At 44.4% G+C, this 20,848-nt stretch overlaps 2 protein-coding genes across 4 annotated transcripts; one reads left to right on the top strand and one right to left on the bottom strand.

The window, feature by feature from the left end:
- Positions 1-178: 178 nt before the first annotated feature.
- scra (anillin, actin binding protein) lies at positions 179-5,113 on the top strand. Of its 2 annotated transcripts, XM_017171972.2 has the most exons (12): positions 180-393; positions 484-777; positions 857-1,318; positions 1,400-1,754; positions 1,825-2,193; positions 2,258-2,429; positions 2,600-2,732; positions 2,802-2,990; positions 3,046-3,267; positions 3,327-3,684; positions 3,743-4,041; positions 4,104-5,113. In XM_017171972.2, exons 1-12 carry the CDS (start codon positions 376-378, stop codon positions 4,821-4,823), a joined length of 3,591 nt encoding a protein of 1,196 aa, XP_017027461.1. In that variant the 5' UTR covers positions 180-375; the 3' UTR covers positions 4,824-5,113. The 2 variants fall into 2 exon arrangements, with proteins under 2 accessions (XP_017027460.1, XP_017027461.1); XM_017171971.2 differs by having other exon boundaries at positions 179-393; positions 857-1,754.
- A 1,080-nt stretch (positions 5,114-6,193) lies between these two features.
- Positions 6,194-20,636, bottom strand: HisT (Histamine transporter). 2 transcript variants are annotated; one of them, XM_017171975.3, is made up of 10 exons: positions 20,370-20,636; positions 16,985-17,317; positions 13,078-13,189; positions 12,736-12,838; positions 12,378-12,602; positions 7,934-8,075; positions 7,667-7,863; positions 7,475-7,599; positions 7,145-7,255; positions 6,194-6,727 (listed from the first exon to the last, which is right to left on the bottom strand). In XM_017171975.3, exons 2-10 carry the CDS (start codon positions 17,124-17,126, stop codon positions 6,433-6,435), a joined length of 1,452 nt encoding a protein of 483 aa, XP_017027464.1. In that variant the 5' UTR covers positions 17,127-17,317; positions 20,370-20,636; the 3' UTR covers positions 6,194-6,432. The 2 variants fall into 2 exon arrangements, with proteins under 2 accessions (XP_017027464.1, XP_017027462.1); XM_017171973.3 differs by lacking the exon at positions 20,370-20,636 and adding an exon at positions 20,001-20,215.
- Positions 20,637-20,848: the final 212 nt, after the last annotated feature.

Below are 20,848 nucleotides of genomic sequence, written 5' to 3'. Positions count from 1 at the left end.
TTATTTTGTAAATAAGGTACTAATTTGAACAAAAATAAAGTTTATAAATGCTAAAAAATTCATTTAAAAAGACCTTAATAATTGGATTCGAAAACCGAGGCCAGTGTGACCAGGCTACAAGTTTGCCGAATTCTCGCCTTTGGCTTGAATCAGGTTTTGGTATTTTCAGCTAGCTTCTCTGCACTCTAAAAAAATCGAATCCAACCGCCGAAAAAAGCAGAAGCGACGCGCATAATTTCGAATGTAAACTGACGCGCAGCCCGCAAGTGATAAATAAAAAAGAGTGCTAGTACAGTAACAGTACGTCCGGCATTCAAGTGCGCGCAACTAGAAAACGCATTTGCATTGGCAGCAGCAGCAGCAACAAAAACAACAATGGACGAGTTTACTCAGGTACGAAGGCTGACGCCCTTTGTCTGCGGTGCACGAGTGTTGGTAATTGCATCCATCAATCTCCATTTCCATGGAATTTCCGTTTTCTAGCTCATGCTCGAGAAGGCGGAACAGCGCAGTCGCGCCCTCGGCATCAGCAACGCCAGCAAATTCCCCCTCTCCGAGTGCAGCGTTCCGACGTCGGATGCCGCCGCGGTGGCTCCCAGGAGCCACTCTCCGGGTGTGCAGAGCGCCGCCAGCAGCAGTGGCAAGGTCGTGCTGCTAGACAAGGCTTCGCTGGAGGCGTCGCCATCCAAGCCGCTGCGTCACTATACGGCGGTCAAGGACAAGGAGAACATGGAGATGGGCATTGAGATAAACATAACCACAGACAAAGCAATTGGGGTAAGTTTCGCTCACCCACCCCTGTCCCGTTTCGCGCTTTTTTGCTTATCTCTTGTGTGCTGGAATTCGGTTCCTCCAGGTGCAAGTTGAGATCCAAGAGCAGGAGGTGACCGACGACGACGAGGAGGCGGAGACACCGAGTCCCGCCCTGGAGCCAGTTAACCAGCCGCTGGCGAGACTCAGGGACACTTCCCGTAGCAGACTGCAGCGCATGGGCGCTTTGTACTCGAACACTGACGACCTCTCCTCGCCCATCCACCGCACGGAGGGGCAGTTCCATGCGGGCGACGACGACGATATGACCAGCCGCTGCAGCAGACAGCCGAAGCAGAAATTTGGGAAACTAGCCGCTTTAGCGGACACTATTAACCAGTGGGAGGACGACACGGCACACCACGATGTGCACAGACCCATTGAGGCGCCGCCACCGAAGCCGGATTTGCCCAGTCGGCGGGCAGAGAAGGGGCCTGCCCCGCAACCCCCACGTAAGGACGAAGTAGACGAGGCTGCCCGGACCAAGCAGCTAAAGTGGGATCCAAAGGTACTGAGCTCATTGGAGGCCCAAGGTTTTCAGCGCCGCGAGTCGTCGACTATTAAACACACATATGATTATGCCAAACAGGGAGAGCCGGCGCCAGCGGTCAAGCCACCAGTGCCAGAGAAATCGACGACCGTCAGCCAGGTGGCCAGAACCTTTGGGTCCTCTGCTCCTCAGCTAGCCAAGCCTGCACCAGCTTCAGCGCCTGCGGTGAGCGTGAAGTCTGGTTTGGTTTCCGGCCGAGCAGCCATTTTCGAGAATAAAGCCGGTGGCAGTGGACAGTTGCAAGGCAGCCAGCGTAACCAGAAGGATCCCTGCGAGCTGTCGCTGAAGGAGCGCATGAAGCTCTTCGAAACAGGGAACAACAAGGCCATGCTGCCCAAGGCGCCCATTGGAACTGCTCCCAGTATTAGCCAGATCAGGCCCGAGGAGGCGAAAGGTAAGAATTCCGAGGCTTAGATGCTCGAGTTTTACATTCAATTGGGGTTTCTCATTTGCTCCAACAACAGCCCATGTGGCGGCAGTGCATCCGGTGACCGCTGCGGCTGCTACCACGGTATCTGCTGCTGCGGCTAAACCCAAGCCGGAGAACAAGCTGCGCGACAAGGTGGCCGCTCTGGTGGCCAACGCTCAATCCAGCTCTGAGAACAGGTTCAAGGAAATCGATCGCCAGAGACAGGAGGACATGCAGATAATCTCGAATCGTTTCAACAAGCAAAAGGAGCTTTTCGACATCCAGCAATCGGCCAGTGTTGTGCCTGCACCGGTTCCAGCACCTGCGCCAGCTCCTAGTAGATTGGTGCGTCCCATGCCGCCGCCTCCGCCACCGCCCACTGTAGGACTTTCACCCGCATCGGCCAGCAGCAAGAGGCGTTCACGTAAGCGAATACGACTAAACCAGGGAAATTCGGAAACCTTTAGCTGATATTCCCGTAATTTCAGCTGGTGATGCGCCCATCACTGACGAGGACTCCAAGCGAGCCCGCACATCTCATTCCGATCGCCTGTATCCGGCCTTGTCCGACCTCGATTCCAGCGGGGACAACTGCTGTGCCACGGAAACGGCCTCCGCCACCGATGACAGCCACCATCTGGACGAGGAGGAGACGGAAAGGTGCGCTGACAAATGCTACTCCTGCCTGCTATTCCTGCTCTGCATCGAGTAGCTTTCCCCGACTGATAGGCATAAGACACTTATAGCTTTAGACCCCTCGCCCACCCCCTAGACAAGACCGACCAATAAAATCGCTTGCTTAACTAACCGCTTATCTTTGATTCGAGCAGTTGCATGGATGAGTCGGAGGACCAGTCGCAGACTGAGGACAGCAGCGCCGGTATGTGCAACGGCAGCCTGGGCCGCGAGATAATGAGCGCCGTGCAGCGCAACGAGGCGGAGCATCAGCAGTGTGCCAAAAAGGTGAGCGAACAGGTAGAAAACTCGCAACCCAGCGGGCGGTCGCCATTAATCCCCTTGAATTCCTTTCAGACGGTGCACTATGCGGACCAGAACATGTACTACAGCCACGAGGCTCACGAGGACAGCTCGTTGAACTCGTCGCAAGCCTCGGGCATGGATGATTATTTGAATCAGGCTCTGGGCGAGGATTACGGCAGCACTCAGGACGATGAGAGCGAGAGCGGGGATGATCAGAATGCCAGTCGGCTGTCCTTCGGCGTAGGTTATCTTTAAAACTGCTAGGATATTCTTCTAAAATAGCCTGTTTTCGCAGAGCAAAGGAACCACGGCCTCGAACAGCTTCTCCTTCCGAAAGAATCCAGCCACCAGCACTTGCACACCCATCGATGAGCACTCGGATATCATGGACGTGCAGACGCCGCTGCCCAGTGGAGCGCAGCCGGTCAAGTCCGAGCTGAGCGTGAACCAGGACAACGACAACCTGGTCACCTTGGTGCACACTGTGAGCTTCTACCGTCGCCAGCAGAGTGCCAACGTAAGTGAAATCATTCAAAGTGACTTTACAGATAATTAAATAACCTTCTCCGCTTTCAGAGCTCCAATTCCACGCCCGTGCGGAAGATATGCCGCGAGCAGCAGGTGATGCGATCAGCTCTCGCAGGGGACTGTCATGCCAAGCACAGGCTGGAATATGACTCACCGCAACAGGGCGAAGGTGGGGCGGCTAGCATGGACGAGCAGACCGATGAGGACGACGATCAGGCTCAGAATGCGCGCGACTCCAGCGAGGCCTCGCAGGCCCAGGACAAGATCAAGAAGCTGCTGAGCGAGGTGTGCAAGCAGCAGCAGGTGATCGGCCAGGCAAGCCAGGCCCTCAATCTGTGCGCGGCCACCGTCGAGTTCTCCGGCTCTACGGAGTCCGTGGAGGGGGAGCGGTATCTCCTGCTGGCAAGTAAGTCTTCACATCCAGCTTCCAGATCGATTATTGCTAACGGATAATCTCTTCCCAGCCCATCGTCGGCAGGCCTGCCTGGACGAGGTGCAACGTTTGCGGGTGGAGAACAGCATGCGTCCCGTGGGCGCACCCAAGGAGAAGGGACTGCTAACTGTGAAGGACATCACGATTCCCCTGCGCCAGGAGTATGTGCGTAAAATGGCTTCGGGCAACATTAATGGACATCACTTGGTGTGTCTGCTGAAGTACAATGAGCACGTACTGGCCACCAAGACTGTGCCCACGATGCCTGGCCTGTTGTCGGTCAAGTTCCCCGACGTCTTGCAGCTGAACAATGTGTACGCCGACTTCCGGGTAAGTCTTTAAACAGCTCCTAAGTTATACAGTACGCTTTAATTTAATTTTTTCTTCTGCAGATCACGTTGGAAATCTATGGCATGCTGGCCCAACGCGATCAGCTACCCCACGAGCTCAAGTATCACATTAACGTGAATAAGAAGGGCGGCGTGAAGACGCCCAAGAAGAAGAGTGGCGAGAATCGGCTGGTGATGCCGCCGGTGCAGAGTCCGGCCGGGCCTCATGTGGTGCGAAAGCCGCAGCTGGTGCAGTATGGCTTTGCCATCTTCTCGCTGCGTGAGATCCAGCGCACCAGCTGGACGCTGACCCAGGTGTTGGGCGTCAGCCCACTGGAGGGCGTCGTCCATATGAAGGTTAACTGCGAACTGTCCGTGAGCGTGGAGTACAAGGGATTCCTCACCATGTTCGAGGACATCTCCGGCTTCGGGGCCTGGCATCGCCGCTGGTGCTATCTGAACGGCTCTGTGCTGAACTTCTGGAAATATCCGGACGATGAGAAGCGCAAGACGCCCATGGGTAGCATTGATCTGAATGCCTGCAGCTCCCAGAAGGTGTCAACCGCACCTCGTGACATTTGCGCCCGCCTTAACACCATGCTGCTGGAGTGCGAGCGCCCGGCGATGGACACGGACCAGGAGTCGCTGATAATCGTGCCCAAAGGACACACAACCACTGTGCGGCATCTGCTCTCCGCCGACACGAAGGAGGAGCGCGAGGAGTGGTGCGCCTACTTCAACAAGGCGCTGACGCTGCTGCGCGCCTGGGGAAACACCCACTAGACCCGAGTGGGCCGCTTGCAATTGCTGTCAGACCGCGGACCACGAACGGGCGGGTTGTTTAAAGTTTTCTCTTTTTAAGTTTTACTAACCTTACTACTTTAATTGCGTTTGTCTCATTTTTTGTTTTACGTTTCCCATTCAAATTAAGTGGATTTCTGTAGGCCTTGTTTGGATATAACTCGTAAAATTCATGTACATTGCATTATAGGATGTCCCGCTAAAATCTATATATATATATTAAATACATTTAAATCCCAGTAAAAAGGCTGCCGCCTGCTCTATACACTGAATTGTTTATTGTTTATTGAATACTATTATACACATACATTCACATATATCGTTTTGCAAGAACTCATGGCTATGAAGGAAGTACTGGCTACGTGGCTTCCGTGTGTTAACTATCTTTGTATCTCCCGAATCGAAAAGAACAACAAGTGAGAGTTAAAGCTTGCGTGTTATCACGACCCCGACTTGCCCTGCTCCGGCTGTTCTAGTGCCAACCTCCGCCCCGGCACCAGGCTCGCTTCGTTTTTTCTGTACTGTGTAGGTGGTTCATGTCAGGTAGTTCAGTGTGTCCTTTGTGTTGCCATCGGAATTGACTCTAGTGTGGAGATAACTTCCTTACGTATGTATGTATGTTATGTCAGTTGGCCGTCGTCGGCCTAAAGGCTATCTACAAAAAGTGGATTACGCGTTGCCTTCTTCTTGATACTTGAGTGTGGGTGTTCGCTAGTTCACAACACTATCAATTGTATAGATATATATATATATTTCATATAGGTATATATATAATATGGTATTTTCGACTCGAATATCTGCTGTTAGTTGTAAATTCTCCAAAATTATTACAGTTTGCCAGATATGCAGGATATACTTGTGTGTACTTTGTACAACAGTAGCGCGCCGCTCTCGCTGGATCGGGTACGGAATATATACATATATTCATATATATATGCAAATTATTTACACAATCTCGCTGCTGGAAGGAGGGAAGGAGGGAAAAATAGAAGTCGAGAGCCCGGCTACCGCTACAGTTCGATAATGCATTCGCTGGATTTGGATAGACACCGCTTCAAACTGCTTTGGATAACTCCCTATGGCAATAAAACTGTCAACATTCGCTAGAATACAATGGGGCTAGACTATGTATATAGTAGTATATAATACTGAGAGAAGGATACTTCCATATATGTGTATATATGTATCTGTGCTTGTGTCTCTGTGGCGGTGGTTGTGGTGCAGTTTGCAACGCAAAGATAAAGCCGAATTTCGATGCAAGTCTTGATGTTGCTGAATTGATATATTCACTCATAACCTAAGCACTAAACCTTAAACAGTTGCCAATATATAAAATTGAAAAAATAATGCACTAAGCTTACTTATATTCGTGGTGTGTTTGTGTAGGTGTGTGTGTGTTTTGTGTGTGTTGCTAAGCACCTTTAATGAACATTTTAAAATTCAACACTTAAGGCTACAACGGAATGTACAGTAAACAATGAAATAAATTAAACAGTAAAACGATATGCGTAGAATACTATACATAAAACACAGCCACCAGCTATCACTCCCCTGTCCTGGTGGCTGAATTAGTGTTTCAGGGGCGAGTTCCTTACGGATTTGCTGCCACACCGGCGGCGGGCGAGGTCACCTGGGCATTCTGACGCCGCAGATCCGACTGAGTGGTGGCCGTTATGATAGTGCCCACAATTAGCATCACAGCCATGGTTATGTTGGCGGCAATATCACCGAACGTGGTGAAGAGCTCCGAGTAGAACAGGGTGAAGCAGATGCCGAAGGTCTGGGCGGAAGCGTTCAGCAGTCCGGAAGATGTTCCCTCGGGCTCCGGGAACGTGAGCTCGGCTCCGAACTCAAAGCCCACGGGCAGGTAACCAGTCATAAAGAAGCTGGAAGTAGGAAGAGGTTTTCATTGGTATTTATTTCTATATTCTCCTATTAATGAAAGATTCTAGAAAAGTGCTTTACTTCAAATTACTTTTAAAAATTATTAAAATATTTGAAGGCTAAATTAAATTGATGAACCTTTTCTGACTGCTGAACCTTTGCAACATAAATGTGTTGCCAACCCAAATGGGTGTTGCTAAACATGTTTCTAGCTACATTTTCTTATGCATTCCGCCAGGTATTTGTACTTCTTTTATTTTTAGGAAATCTAAGATCTAAACCAATTTTGTCTTTATCTGTTATTGCCTTTTAATAGAACTCTATAGACTATATAACCATTTTATTAATACATATATAGACTATGTAAGAATTTAATTAGAAAATAGAATAGTAAGGAGAAAAAACCTAAACCGACTTACCCCAGCAGCGAAGCTGTCAAATAGACCACCGCAATGTGACCCGTGTCCAGGGTGAAGGTGAAGATCCACATGCCCACCATGGAAAGAGCATAGACCGCCAGCGTCGTCTCCCTGTGGAGAGAGGAAGAGAGAGAAGGGTAGAGAACAGCCATAATGAGTACCGCTCATTAAACATCGAGTGCCTTCCCATTCAATTAATAACAACTTCTGCAGCTGCCGTGCCAAAACTTTCTCAAGCAGCTCCCACTCGTAGCCGACCACACGGCGTATACGTAATGAGTTCGACTCGTGCCCCTGGAAGGCCCTTCAGCTGTTGATGGTTGTACTTACTTGAATTTATGCGTCTTATCCAGCACAATGCCAGAGACCACGGAGCCCAGCATTCCGGCCAGCACAATGCTGAGCCCGATACGTCCGGCGTCCACCTCATGACCGGGATAATACTTCAGGACCACCTGTAAACAAATCCGAGCCATTAGCCTCCATTAACCGCTCATTAATCGAGTGGCCTTGAACTCATACCGGATTCAGGAGCGTGGAAATGGCGTAGAAGACGCCCACATTGATGCCGTAGGACAGGAGCAGGAAGATGAAGTTCCGGTTGGTCATCAGGTTCTTCAGCGATTGCATGAAGCTGACTTGCTCGGCTTCCGAGTTCTCCAAGCGCTGGGCCTCCTCCTGGGCGGCGGATGGAGGCGTGGGCGGTCTGTCCTGGAAAACTAAAGGAAAAAGAGAAAGTCTTAGCAAAAATGTTTCGTACATTTAGCGGGGATTAAGGTATTTACTTACATATCACCATCAGTACGAGCAGGATGGTGGTGAGTCCGGCCACCAAATAGAACATCATCTGCAGATCACGGCCCACAGTCTCCAGATCCGGGGAATTTGGCACCAGCATGGGTGGCAGCACAAAGCCAACGGCCACGCCCAGCTGCAAGAAGAGAGGGAGAGATAGGCGGGGTTCGCCATTGTACACACAAGTTGCTTAAAGCGGAATCTGGTTCCGGATCCGGATTTCAGCCTCGGAATCCGCTGGCATTTCTGCTACGCTTCCGGACCTCAACTTTCTTCTCGCCCGCCACACCCCTTATCTGACGTTATTTACGCTGCAACTGTGAAATTGATTTATAGTGGGCAAGACCCTGCTAGATATCCTGCTCCTTTTCCATTTCCAAATCTCCATTCCCTTTCCAAAAACCCAGCTGCACTAGATGCTTGCTTCTCTGTTGCCGTTGTGTTTTTGTTTTCGTCAAAGTTTGTGGCGTTGTTCTACGGCGGAAAAAAATAGATGTACACCCCGGGCTCGGCTGTGACAGCTCCGCTTTTTTCCGCACACACGCCATTGCACAAAAGTTGAGCCATGCAATTTTTAGTTATTTTCCTTGATTTTTTATGGAAGGTTGCCGCTAGGGTATCTCATGGGGATTGTGCAAGGGATACCTGCTTGCCTAACAAGCTATAAAATAATGATGATAATACTGAAGCGAAATCGAAAATACAAGGAGTTGTATTTTGTACAAGTGGCCCCTTCTTTGAATCATCCCTGTTTTATATTATTCTCTATTTGTTATCCTTTTAAAGGGTATTTCTATGCGAGTCACTGATTCTTTTTGTTTACCATATTGTTTGGACCCTCTATAAATCGGTTTTAGTGGCAGGGCCCGTATTTAAAACCCAGTGACATTTGACAGTCAGGAAAATAAATTGAATCGTAAAAGCACTTTTTCCGTCTGGATTTTTCATCCAAATTGAGTTAAATTGTGTCTCAAAGGGAGATATGTTTAAGCGAAATTGCTGTGCAATTTAATTACACCGATGCTCGGGTCAATTAATAACAGCCTCTGAGGAATTTCGATATTTCATTTGAATTAAAACACCTTGGTGCACCTTTTGAATTGCAAATAATCGGCTGAACTCGAATTGCTTTCATTAAAGCAAACAACAAAGGGCCTGGTGGAAACTGTTCCATTTCACACACAATAAACCAAACGAAGCTCTTTTCTTTTGGTTTGCAAAAGAACAAAAGGACGAGCTGGTGGTGGGGTTGGGGGTTGGAGACAACCCAGTTCCTGCTGTCGTTAAGTGAAAACCTTTGGCAGTGTCGTCGTGACCATCAGACACCGATTGCTGTAGCCGTGGATGCAGGTGGTCCCGCTTCTGGTCGTAGATTGTACCACCTTTTTTATGGCCGCAAACAGAATCAGTTTTAACATCTTTGCTTAACGAAACCTTATTTTCGAAAGGATTTTTGAAATGAATTACAGATTCCGAGTTTTTCCCGCTAATCTAGGTTCATCTGGAAAATCTGTGAGATGTTAAAGGTGGAAAACCCAAAATGGAAAATTCTACTAAGCCAAACACATCCTTGCAGCTCAATGTTGTGGGAAAATTTTAAAGCAGATTCCTGCGATGTTCCAGGATTTTTATTTTCAATCCAAACTTTTATTTTGCAATTTCCAATTACTTTGAATCCGCCCGTGAAATATAAATTTAAAAACCTACCACCCCCATATTTCAGAAATATATATACCAATAACTGTCAAGGCTTGCCTGGCCTGGTCTTATTTTATAGCTGACAATAAATTTGAATAATTCTATTTGATTCCGGCAATGAAGCTCGGGATGGGACATAATCGAGTAAAAACAGAAATACGATTTCGAAATACACTCCTGCTTATATGAATGCACGGGGAAGAGACTCATAGAATTGCAGCAATTTGCATAAATGTATTCAAGAGATGGGTTATAAACCAGGCAGATGCCAGGAGCTCATCTGCATTTCCACTTCCCTGCACTCTGCTACCTCTTGTCCGTTTTCTTTGTCCTGGCTATTTGGGCTTTTATGAGGAGGCGCAAAAGGACAGTCGAGTGGGACTCGCAGGCTGCTCAGCGATTGCAGTCTGAGCCTCTCCGCGGTATCAAGAATAAATATTTGAGCCGCCTGGAGACGGGCTTGTAAAAAATCGAACGCCGCGTCTGAGCCTCGCTAGCTGCTCGTCATGCCCTACCGGAATGGCATTCGCATTCGCATTTGGCCCTGGAGAATGTTATTTTCGACTTGGCTGGCTTGGGGAACTCGTTCCGGCCGTGTTTACATGACCATCCGGAAAAAAAGCATCGTGCAAAAAAGCAAAAGAAAAAACGGTGGAAAAGAAACTGTGTTTGCTCAGCACTCTGGCAACAATGCTCCTCCGCCAAATCCGCTTCATCCAAGCTCAGCCAGTCAGGAATCACAGATTTGAGGGCGGAGGGTGGCTGCGAGAGCGCGTGGTGCGTCGTCCTTGCCAGATAAGGCAGCCAAGGCGATTGGGCTAAGGAAGGAGCAAAGGAGCGGAGGGGCTGAGCTGGCTCATTCAATGTCACACGGTATGTGGGCCATCTACGTGGCCCCTGCTGGGTTTTTTATGAAGGCTCTCCTTGTTTTTTTTTTAGCACAAATTCGGCTAGGCGTTTCGACAATGGATTAACCGGGCTGGGAGCGCTGGCTTTAAGCCTTGCCTTCGCCATATTTGACCCACTGTTCCGTTATCCTCCACGTACTACATCACGTGGCCCACACATTGTAACATCCCATTGTGACTTCCTACCTGTGACAAGCGGAAATTATAAGCCTTTTCATCTGCACTCGGGTGAAAGGCAAATATGACAATCCCCCGGCACCCTCACATTCTGCGTTTAGGATGCAATGTCTCTTGCCTGGATGACAGCAGAGCAGAGGTGCTGCACGCGGCTGTTCGAGTCGCATATTTGCACTCACAGACCCACTGCTCCGATGCGCTCGTAAATCAACATTAAGAGCAAACGGGGCACACCCCCATTTACCCATTGTCCCAGGCTTCCACTTCCACCTGCCATTGTCATTCATCACCGCCGCACCTGACACTGTTGGCTAATGGCTAAGCAAGCGGCCTAATTGTTTTGCGGCGTTTAAGCCCATAACCTGGCTCGGGTAAAGATGGCAGACATTGCGGATAGGCATGACTTGTTTACGTTAAGTGCTTGTTCTATTTTGTAATACCCCTTAAAAGCTATAGTTTAAATAAATAGAGACTTGCATCCATTAAACATCTTAATCCACGTTAAAGGTAAAGAAAAGTTATATGACTTGAACTTGAGCTTAGTTGTAGAAGAAAAAAAATATATATTTCGATTACAGAGTTAAAGATAGATATTTTTGCTAGTAAACTCGGTTTTATATCGTTAAACACACATGTGTTTTTGCAGCTCTAGTTTTAAATTCATATTAAATAGCATTCAGCTATCAAGCTTTAGTTATTTAATGTTCTTTTCAACTTAACTTTAGTATTTTATTTCATAAAATGTATTTTCATATTTGCTAGTCTATAATATCTCTATAGTACCAACCTCCTTCTCCTATATACCCTTATAACGAATAATAATGGATAAAATAACAAGCCTTAATTCCAGTAAAATAACTGCATTCACCTCAAATGCCTAGCAAATTAGTTTATGGTTAAAGAAAATAGCAATGTCAGTGCCTAAGCACTTTGCGGTTCCTGAATTCTCAAGAATCAAATATTCAACTGGTTGGCCTGACCGACCATACACACTCACTCGGGGCGAGCTCTTGAAACCGCATAATGCTCGACACCTCGGCCCAGATTTGCCTCCGCGTTGACAGTTCAATTGTCCAGAGCGTGGAAGGTATCCCAGCCAGGCAGCCACTTAAAGCGATACTGAATTTCGGAGAGGTCATTTCGTTTTGTTTGCCACTGCTGAATAAATTGAACCTCGTGCCCGCGGCGGCCCAGATGCGGATGCAGTGCTCCAAATTGAATCCACTCAAAGAGCCTTTCGCATGCATTACCATTGAAACCATTGAGGCGAATGAGGGGGCGTGGCACTAGAACGGCCCTGTCGTTGTCAGTTTTGTTTAACTTCCCGAACTCTTTTGGCAATTTCATGATTGCCTGGCCGGGCCAGCAGAGTGGAGCAAAATGTCAGAGCAGGCCACTTCCGCCCACCGGATGTGGGCCTGACTCTCACGTTCTCCCATTTGCCTTTCGTCCTGATTTCATCCTGAGTGCATCAATCTGCCGAGCTGGAAAGGCTTGCAGCCTTTTCTATGTTAATGCAAATTCAACGGCTCACTAACTCACAAGACAATGTCGGAGCAGGCTAACATGGCAATTGGCCATCAATAACGCAAGTAGGTGCAACTTGGCGTATACTTGTCGCCAGTTCGTTCGTTGGGCTCCACCATCACACTCACCTGATTGCCAAACACTCCCACGCTGGTGGCCGACGACACCTGGTCGGGGCCGAACCACACGGCCGCCAGACGGGCCGGCAGTGACAGGATGCAGACCTGGGCCAGGGCCACGATCGCCTGCCCAATGAAGCCCACATAAAAGAGAGATGGATCCACCGAGAAGACCTTGATCCAGGCGCCCACACAGGTGCCCACGATGCCAACCAGGGCGGTTATACGAAGGCCCTATAAGTAAGACACGAATAAAGAAGGGCAAGGTTTTAATTATTAAAAAAAAATTATAATTATAAACTAAAATAAATCTCTCCACTCTGGTGACTTGAGTTCCTCAATTTATTTCTTTAGTGAGTTAACTTACCACTTTGTCCAAAAACCAACTGCCAGGGAATATAAGCGGTATGTACAGGATCATATAAATCATGGACGTCCAGTCCACCCATTTATCGCTGATGCCGTAGTAGCTGAGGGACAAAAAGAGAAGCCATTAGAACGGGGAATCCCCCACGGGTGTGCACTTGACTGGCGGGCGAGCGGGCGAGATGCGGGAGTTAATTTATTCAACCCCATTCATTTGGCCCTCCTCAGTCTAGCTGGTTTAATGAGCTTTATGAAAACTTTTAATGAAATGTGAGAGGCGCTATTCCGTGCAGCAAATATCGCCGGAATTGCCGGAGCACCCCTCGCTGGTTGGTTCACTCACCGTGTTATTATGTTGTTGATGATGGTGTATTGTATCCACTGCATGGCATTCGAGGATGAATAGAACACAAAGAGAATCAGCACAGCCCAGCGACGGGCGTAGACTTTGTAGCCTGAAAAAATGGAAATAGAATGCGTTCAGGTGAAAGCCACTTCAGGAGAAGGCTTGAGGAACGTCTCAAGGCTTCACCAACCTGAGCCGAAGGAGGACCCCATGTAGCTGCACCAGGATTAACCGGATTAGGGGCAGGCTTGCCTGCCGTGTAACACTACTAACTCAGGGATAACACTCTGACTCTGCCTGATATTCATGCAAATGGTTGTGCCCCCCCTCGACCCATTATCATAATACGTTTTCCACCCCTTTTGTTAGTGATTGCCTGGCCTTAAAGGGATTTCATAGTTCCCTCCAACCTCCCCCAAGGTCGCAGTTTAAGGCATTGATTTCCAAAAGTTGGGGAGTCAACAAACAGCTAAAATCGCAATGATACGGACATTGTGTAGGTAATGGCTATGGTAGCCTTAATATTCAGTGATTCTTTATAGTTTGCTAAAGGGTTTTTGTTCGAAATTGGCTTTCCTATAATGAAAAAGTTTACTTATTGTTACAAACTGCTTATGGGGTTACAGGGGCACTGCATTGTTGCTTTTAGTGATTAAAGCTATTATTGTTAAATTATTGAGTTTAACGTTAAGGCAGACAACAATCAAATACCATAAAACCATTTTAAATATTTTAAAAAGGTTGTTATAAAAGTAGTTTTAATTATGTATGGGGCTATGAAACCAGATTGTTGTTTTTTACTAATTAAAGTCTTTGGGTTTTACGGTAATTAAAGTAATAATGTGGTATCATTAAAAAATGAAAAGGTTCTAATATATAGAAATATCAATAGTATATAGTAATAACAATAGTAGTATAGAAATAATAATAGGATATAGTGCTATAACCTAACCTCACCTATACTTCAAAAATAACTTTCAATTTGTTTTTAAGTTGGATAAATGTTAAAAATCCTGATAAGTAATATACCTATTCCTATTACCTATTTCTGCATTATAAATAGCACAATTTAACATTTGAAAATAGCCACGTTACCTCCTACACTTATTTGGTTCCCATAGAAATCAATACTCAAGAGTTCGATTAATCACGTTCATTACGAAGGTAACAAAGTGCAAGGATTTCCAAAAGCTCTCAATCTACCATTTATTTCCTTGCATACTAAACAGCTAACTGGATATAAGTTAGAACTGTTACTTTCTATTCAAATGAAGTGGAAAACTAGCTTTAAACACAGACAAATGCTCTCCTGACATTCGACTTTCATTCGCGCATTTTGTGTGCACTCACACTCTGGCCCAAGGGAGACATTTGTGCGTCCCTGGAACACTAACAAATATATATGATTAAATAAATGTTTGCTTCCATATAATCCCCGTTCGAAATTAAAATGGCTTGTTTAAGCGCATTCTGGTATATAGTAGTACATATAGTATATATGGCATGCATTGGATCTCGTGTGCATTGGCTTTTCTGCTATTTATAGCCATCCTTTTTTGTTCCAATTTGTGACAATTCAGAAGCGACGTCACTAACTTTTTGGTTTGCATGACATTGAAAATACAAAACGCTTTGAAGCCGTTTTTTACTTGTGTTTCATATATATGTACATATATAGATTAAAATACCCAGGTATGCACAAACACCAGCAGGTGCAATAGCCATGCATATGTTTACTGTGCACAGAAAACACTTTTTTTTAAGTTTTAAATATGTTAAAATAGGTTTAAAATAGTTTTCATTACAAAAAAATTATTTAGAAAGGATTAATTAATTAACAGAAATGTATCAAATAATGCAAAAAGCGTAAAATTCATTTGGAAAGGTATTCAATTTACAATAAGCAAACAAGGTAAGCCGAAGTTTGTATACCTTGCAGTTTGCAATTGGATCATGAAATCGAATTGACAATCGATCATACCTTTCCCATAAATGGATTTATTTACATTTCGCAAGCATTTAAGTGTTTGTTATTATTATTAACAAAAAAGGAAGTTAAATTCGGCACGCCGAAGCTTGTATACCCTTGAAGATTGTAATTAGATCATTGAGAATCGATTCATTTTGATCAAATCAAAAGAATACCTAACAGGAGAAGTTTTATTCAGATAGCTCCAAAACTTGGTTGTTAATGCTGATTAAGAATATGTGGTTCATAGGTTTGGAAATTACTTCTTTACTGTTTTGCAAACTTCAAAAAACCTAACATGCCTAGATCGATACGCCTTTTGATGGTCGTCAAGAAATGTTTTCTTCACTGCCTTCAGCAAGGCTGTTAATAAATATTTAGCATTCATATTTATTTCCCTACCTAATAAATATCAAAATGTAATTCCTTTTTAAAGGTTAAAATTACAAAAGTGACAATAAATCGACATACATATATTACCGTTCCTAAGGTAATTGAATTTTTCTCCGTGTATGCATTTAAGTGAATGTGCGGCGCTGTGGCTTTGGTAGTCTTTTGCCAAGTGCATTTGCGTGTGGTTGTGCGGTGCTCGGATTGCACTGAATACAAATGGCAGCCGCTGTGTGTGCACATCCAAACACACACACACACACACACCGCCCACAAACCCAAACACAAACACTGCGAAACTATTGCCTACCTTGTGGTGCAGTTAAGCCAAAATGGTGGCTCATGTCTGACATGCAAAGTGCATGTGCCCATACAACTAAATATATGTTTGTATATGTTGTAGTACACAGCAGGGAAATGCAAACTAGGCGTGTGTTTGGGTAATATAACACAAATCATAACTTAAACAAGGTCTAAGGAGAGGCAGCATAGACTAGGGAACTTGGCGGAGTAATCACAAAGAGCATCAGGGTATTTTAAAAAATAAAATACTATACAGAACCGCCTAAAAAAGATAATGGCAATTCCATATCAGTATCATGTTGCCACCTCAGTTATTCACTCCCTTCCATTAGTATCTTAATCATTTTAATCATAGTGGTGGGACTTGAATCAAACATTTAATCATATTTGGCACAACGACATCAAATACTTTTGACATTTTCAAGTGCTGACGTTGAGATTAAACTATATTGATATGGAACTGTCCGAGTTAATGACCTATTGGGTGATATTTTATTTTGTGTTGACAACGGCCGACAAATGTTGAAACTACACTTGGCCCTCGCTTAACACGAACTCTTTTAGCACGAACTCGGTCTTACACGGTTTCAAATTTGCTCCCATCCCCCTTTTAACACGCTAAAAACCTCGTTCTTAAACGATTGCAAAATATCGAAACAATCAAAAATTACTGATTTTTACAAGGAGCCACCAAAAAAGAAACCATGTTAAAACAAACTGGCTTTAACTATAAATGCCACCAAATGCATTTCATATTATGAATTATGAATTTTTAGTTATCAACTATGAATTATGATATGAATAAAACATATGATCTCCTTACTTTTTAACATTTTTTAGTTTCTATAAAGTTTAACCTATTAATTAATTATAAGAAGCAACTTTTTTAATTAAATACCAACTTTTAAGTTTGAAAATATGAATGGTATGCTTTTATTAAAGGCATATACATAATAACTTTTGGTTAATTTTGAACAAATGTATGAAACTTTAATAAAAACATACCAAATTTGAACAATAAAAAATTTGTTTTGCTGTCAATTTTGAATTTTTAGAACGTAACCCCTTATTTTGTACTGAATCCATGTTTCGCTTAACACGATTTCGCTTAACACGAGGTTTTCTAGGAACGTAACCCCCGTGTTAAGCGAGGGCCAGGTGTATTTGATATAAATACTACTCTAAATAGCAACACAAATTTAATATTGAATCCCCCAAAAACTGTTTACCTGGACAACTCACCTTCTGCTGGGGCATTGGCTGCTGTGGCTTTGGCCGCCTTGCCCTCCTTGTCCTTGGGCGTGATCATGTCTGTGGATTTGCTGGTGACTATATAGGTCTCGGTACTTTCGACGGCACCGCTGGCGCTGTGCTTTAGATCCATCCAATGGGTGCTGCTGGTGGGGGTCAAAGGTCGCTCTGCGTGCTGTGTCCTTGCGGGCAGGTGTAAATTCTGGGCGGTTGTGCTGTGGCAGCGATTGCCGTGATCGGTGGTGTCGTTCAATTGCTGGGTGGATTGCTCTCTGTTCTTGATTCGATTTCGGCAGTTCGTGGTTTCTTAAACCGAAAAGAGTTCTAAAAACAGCAGAAAGTTAAACAAAATTAGAGGGGAAAAGAGCTTACTAATTGGTATTAAATTACTGCCGCTCCCTAATCCAATTTTAACAGCCACGAATTTTCATAGAAGATACTTTTTTGTTGTTGTGGTCCCGGCAAGTAACACACATTATATTGTGCTTATTGGTTGAGGGTTGCTGGCAGTTTAGGGGAAAATTATGTAAATAATGTGGTTATTGTTAGCTGACCCTGAACTTGGGAAAACCCAAGTATAAATCTCTCAAAAGAGCTAGAGAAGTTTTGCTAAGTTAAAGGTAAAAGAGCTGATTGAATAATAAAAAATCCATTGTAACTTGTTGGACTGGGTAATTTATTGTTTTAATACGTGATATTCTGCTTTAAAAGTTTGTACTTAAAAAAGCTAGTCAAACTACATACCTTTTAATAGCACAGATATACCTAAATGAACAGAGTAACTAACTAAGTCTAATACAATTTTTGTTTATTTTTTCCCCTGTCAATACTGCAAATGAGCAAAAAAGCCATAAATCATTTAATATACCATCTATAGAAGCCACTAAAAGTCATGTTCGGTTTGGTTTGCCCTCCCTTGATTTAATTTCAGCTTTTAACGAACAATTCAATGTGGTTTTTGGGTAAAGCAAACAAACGCAATCCCCGATATTAATACGCCTTAATTAGCTTGTTGACCGCTGGGTGATTACACTGCAATTTGCGGATGCTCTCTCGGCTTTAATAAAGCCATTGAATCAAATTTAAGCACGGAATTCACCCTCAGGGCCACTTGTTGCCCCACTATTCCGCATTTTCAGTTATTTTAGCTTCGGCTTTGCATTCAGCAATAGCTTCAGCATCGGCTTTGGGCTTAGCTCTGGCTTTGGCTTTCTGGGAAAAAATGCAATCAGCGACAGATGACTGACTTTGACTGCGTCTGCCGCCAAATAAATTGAGTGGATTGCCCGTCGAATTGGAATGCCGGGTATTCCGGTTGCTCGGATTTCGATTTGGATTTGGGTCGCTTTTTTGGGTTTCATTTTCATTATCGCTGATAGTTCTCGCTCCCCCAACTCATTTGGCACGTGCGAAAAATACACTTCTAGCATGGCTTAATGCCATTAGCTCTGGGATTAAATAGTATTTTCCCAAGTGATGTGCCGTGACCGATTGACAAATCGTGCAAACCGTTTTTCCTCATTTCCATATCTGCTAATTAGATCGTTCGTTAGCCACGTAATGGATTTTAAAATTGATAATCACTGCATTTGAATCAATTTGCGTTTTGTAAATGCCACTGGCTAGCTAGCTTTTCGCACAATCGGAGGCCGTCGCTCGAGCAGAGACAATTACGGTTCTGCCTTGGAAAGGTTCTTCAACGCCTGCAAGAACTTCGGATTGCTATGAATCGCAGGAATTCGTATTGTTTTTATTCGCGTCGGAACACTCAAGATTAGCGTCATCGCCGATGGTTGCCCAACGGCCATTACCTTTGCTGGGAGGTGGGTGGGTCTCTTCGTCGAGATAAATACTCGTAAATGGAGTGGTATTTCACTGGCACTCGATGATAAGACGGATTCTAGACGCTGGCAATGCACTGAGAATAAACTACAGGCCGAGGTTAGGAATTTCATGTTGTATTGGAATTTTCTTGACTTATTTATGTACATTCTTTATTCTAATTATTTATTTAATTCCGTACAAGCGGGGCTTTGCATAAGTGAAGTGGATTTAGCTCTTGGGTTTAAGCTGGCATTACATAAACTACCTACACTCGAAAAAAAGGTATTGATTAAGATTAATTAAAACAGGATTTATTATGTACATATTTAAATAAAGTAAATAACCTATAAAGTAGCAAAAATCTAAAAAAATGGTAGAAGCTATCTATATTTTTCATAAAATTGATCATAAATCTATATCATAAAAGCTATTGAAATTATCCATATAAATAAAACACAAATAAATAAATATTCTTAAATTGATAATTATGGAAAGTTTTTAATGCTTGTTTTTCCTTTCGGTTCTGTGGAAAAACAGCTTTGAAAAGTGCAAAAAGAAATAAAATAAATACAAAACTTGTTATCTTAAAAACCTGTTTTATTTTGACACAATTCTTACGCTTCTCTAACCAATTCATAACAAAAAGTTAACAAAAACATTAAGAACAGCTTTAGTTCTTATTGTAAACAAGTTGTAGTGTTTCATTATATTTATTAATTGGTATTCTTTGTTCTGCGCTGTAAAATACTTTTATTTTTGTTTGTTTTTAACACTTTTTATGACTATCAGGAGCTTCTTCAAAAGCAGGAACTGTATGATTTATGGATTTTTATTTTTTTTTTCAAATCGAAGACATTTAAACCTTATCTTTGAGTACTTGCTCTTTCTGTCTGTTTAATTTTTCGCTCAGTGTAGCTTAGCCGGGGTTCCGAATCAACGTAAATAACTTCCCGAAAAGTCTGGGCATCGGAAATTGACTTTCATCCGCTCGGCCCACCTCCGCCAATAACACGCACGTACACTTTTCATGGGGATTTTCGCGGGGCCAATAAAACTCGTACTGGAACCCCCCAATCCGGGCGGGGGGATTATGGTAGGTCAGACCTGACTTTTAAGCCCTCGCAACACCACCTCCACACAGTGCATTCTGTTCAGTGCACTCTCCACTCTTCGCTTTACTCACTTGGCACTCTTCACTCTTTCTTGGCACGTTCTTCTATTCGAACTTTTAAAACTAAGTACTGAGTAGTGGAGTAGTGAGTACTAGAGTACTGGAGTACTGGAGTACCGTAGTACCGGAATACCGCTACCGGTACTTAAACAGAAGAAAAAAACGGAGAGAAGACCCGGGCACGCAAACGCGAACGGACAAAGCGGTACTGAAACTGATTCCGAAAAGCGCTCAGCTCTCGGGCATAAACAGCAATGTTGATTTGCAAAACGCTTTCGGCTCGCCGCCGCTCACTAGTTGTTCTTGCTATTATTGTTGGGATTGCTGCAAACAGCTGATTTAGCGGCAGCGATGACAACAAAGTAAACCAAATACACTCACTTCGAGGGCCCGCGATTAAGGAAACGTGTGTTCGCGATATTGTATAAATTGTATATAGATTGTAAAACATTCAAGAGCCGCCGCCAGGTGTTTGATTGTTTTACGGTCGCCTAGAGTATTCCATCGTCATTGCCGGGTTTTATTTTGCCTTTCTCATTATCACCGAAAAACGAGTGACAAATATTGAAACACGTTTGCCCAGAGTCTGGTAAGATGGAGTGCTTCAACCTTAAAGCGTAGTGCTCCGACTTTTGGCGCTCACTGTTGGTTGGTTGGTTGGTGGGATGTGAATACGACTGGGAGCCCACCAGCACGGCACGGGCACGGACACTCATTGCTGGGTAACGCCGTAAAAACAAGTCCAGCTGTCGTGAATCAGAGGGAATTACTGGGGGCACCAGCTTGAATGAACTCGGGCTTGATAATACGTCTTTAGAGTATGAACAAGGCCTTTGTTCAGTACTAATTGAACTGTTTTT

The sequence above is a fragment of the Drosophila kikkawai genome, chromosome 2R (assembly GCF_030179895.1).
Source record: "Drosophila kikkawai strain 14028-0561.14 chromosome 2R, DkikHiC1v2, whole genome shotgun sequence".
Classification (NCBI taxonomy): domain Eukaryota; kingdom Metazoa; phylum Arthropoda; class Insecta; order Diptera; family Drosophilidae; genus Drosophila; species Drosophila kikkawai.
This window is presented reverse-complemented; position numbering and strand designations above follow the sequence as displayed.

What these genes read in the sequence shown, in the direction of transcription:
- scra (XM_017171971.2), top strand. An exon ending in CAGGCCCGAGGAGGCGAAAG is followed by an intron (nt 1,755 to 1,824) that starts GTAAGAATTCCG and finishes CTCCAACAACAG; the next exon opens with CCCATGTGGCGGCAGTGCAT. An exon ending in GACGAGGAGGAGACGGAAAG is followed by an intron (nt 2,430 to 2,599) that starts GTGCGCTGACAA and finishes TGATTCGAGCAG; the next exon opens with TTGCATGGATGAGTCGGAGG.
- HisT (XM_017171975.3), bottom strand. Translation starts at nt 17,126, where the DNA reads ATGGATCTAAAGCACAGCGCCAGCGGTGCCGTCGAAAGTACCGAGACC. An exon ending in GTTGGTTTTTGGACAAAGTG is followed by an intron (nt 12,603 to 12,735) that starts GTAAGTTAACTC and finishes TCTTACTTATAG; the next exon opens with GGCCTTCGTATAACCGCCCT. An exon ending in TTGACAGCTTCGCTGCTGGG is followed by an intron (nt 6,728 to 7,144) that starts GTAAGTCGGTTT and finishes TCCTACTTCCAG; the next exon opens with CTTCTTTATGACTGGTTACC.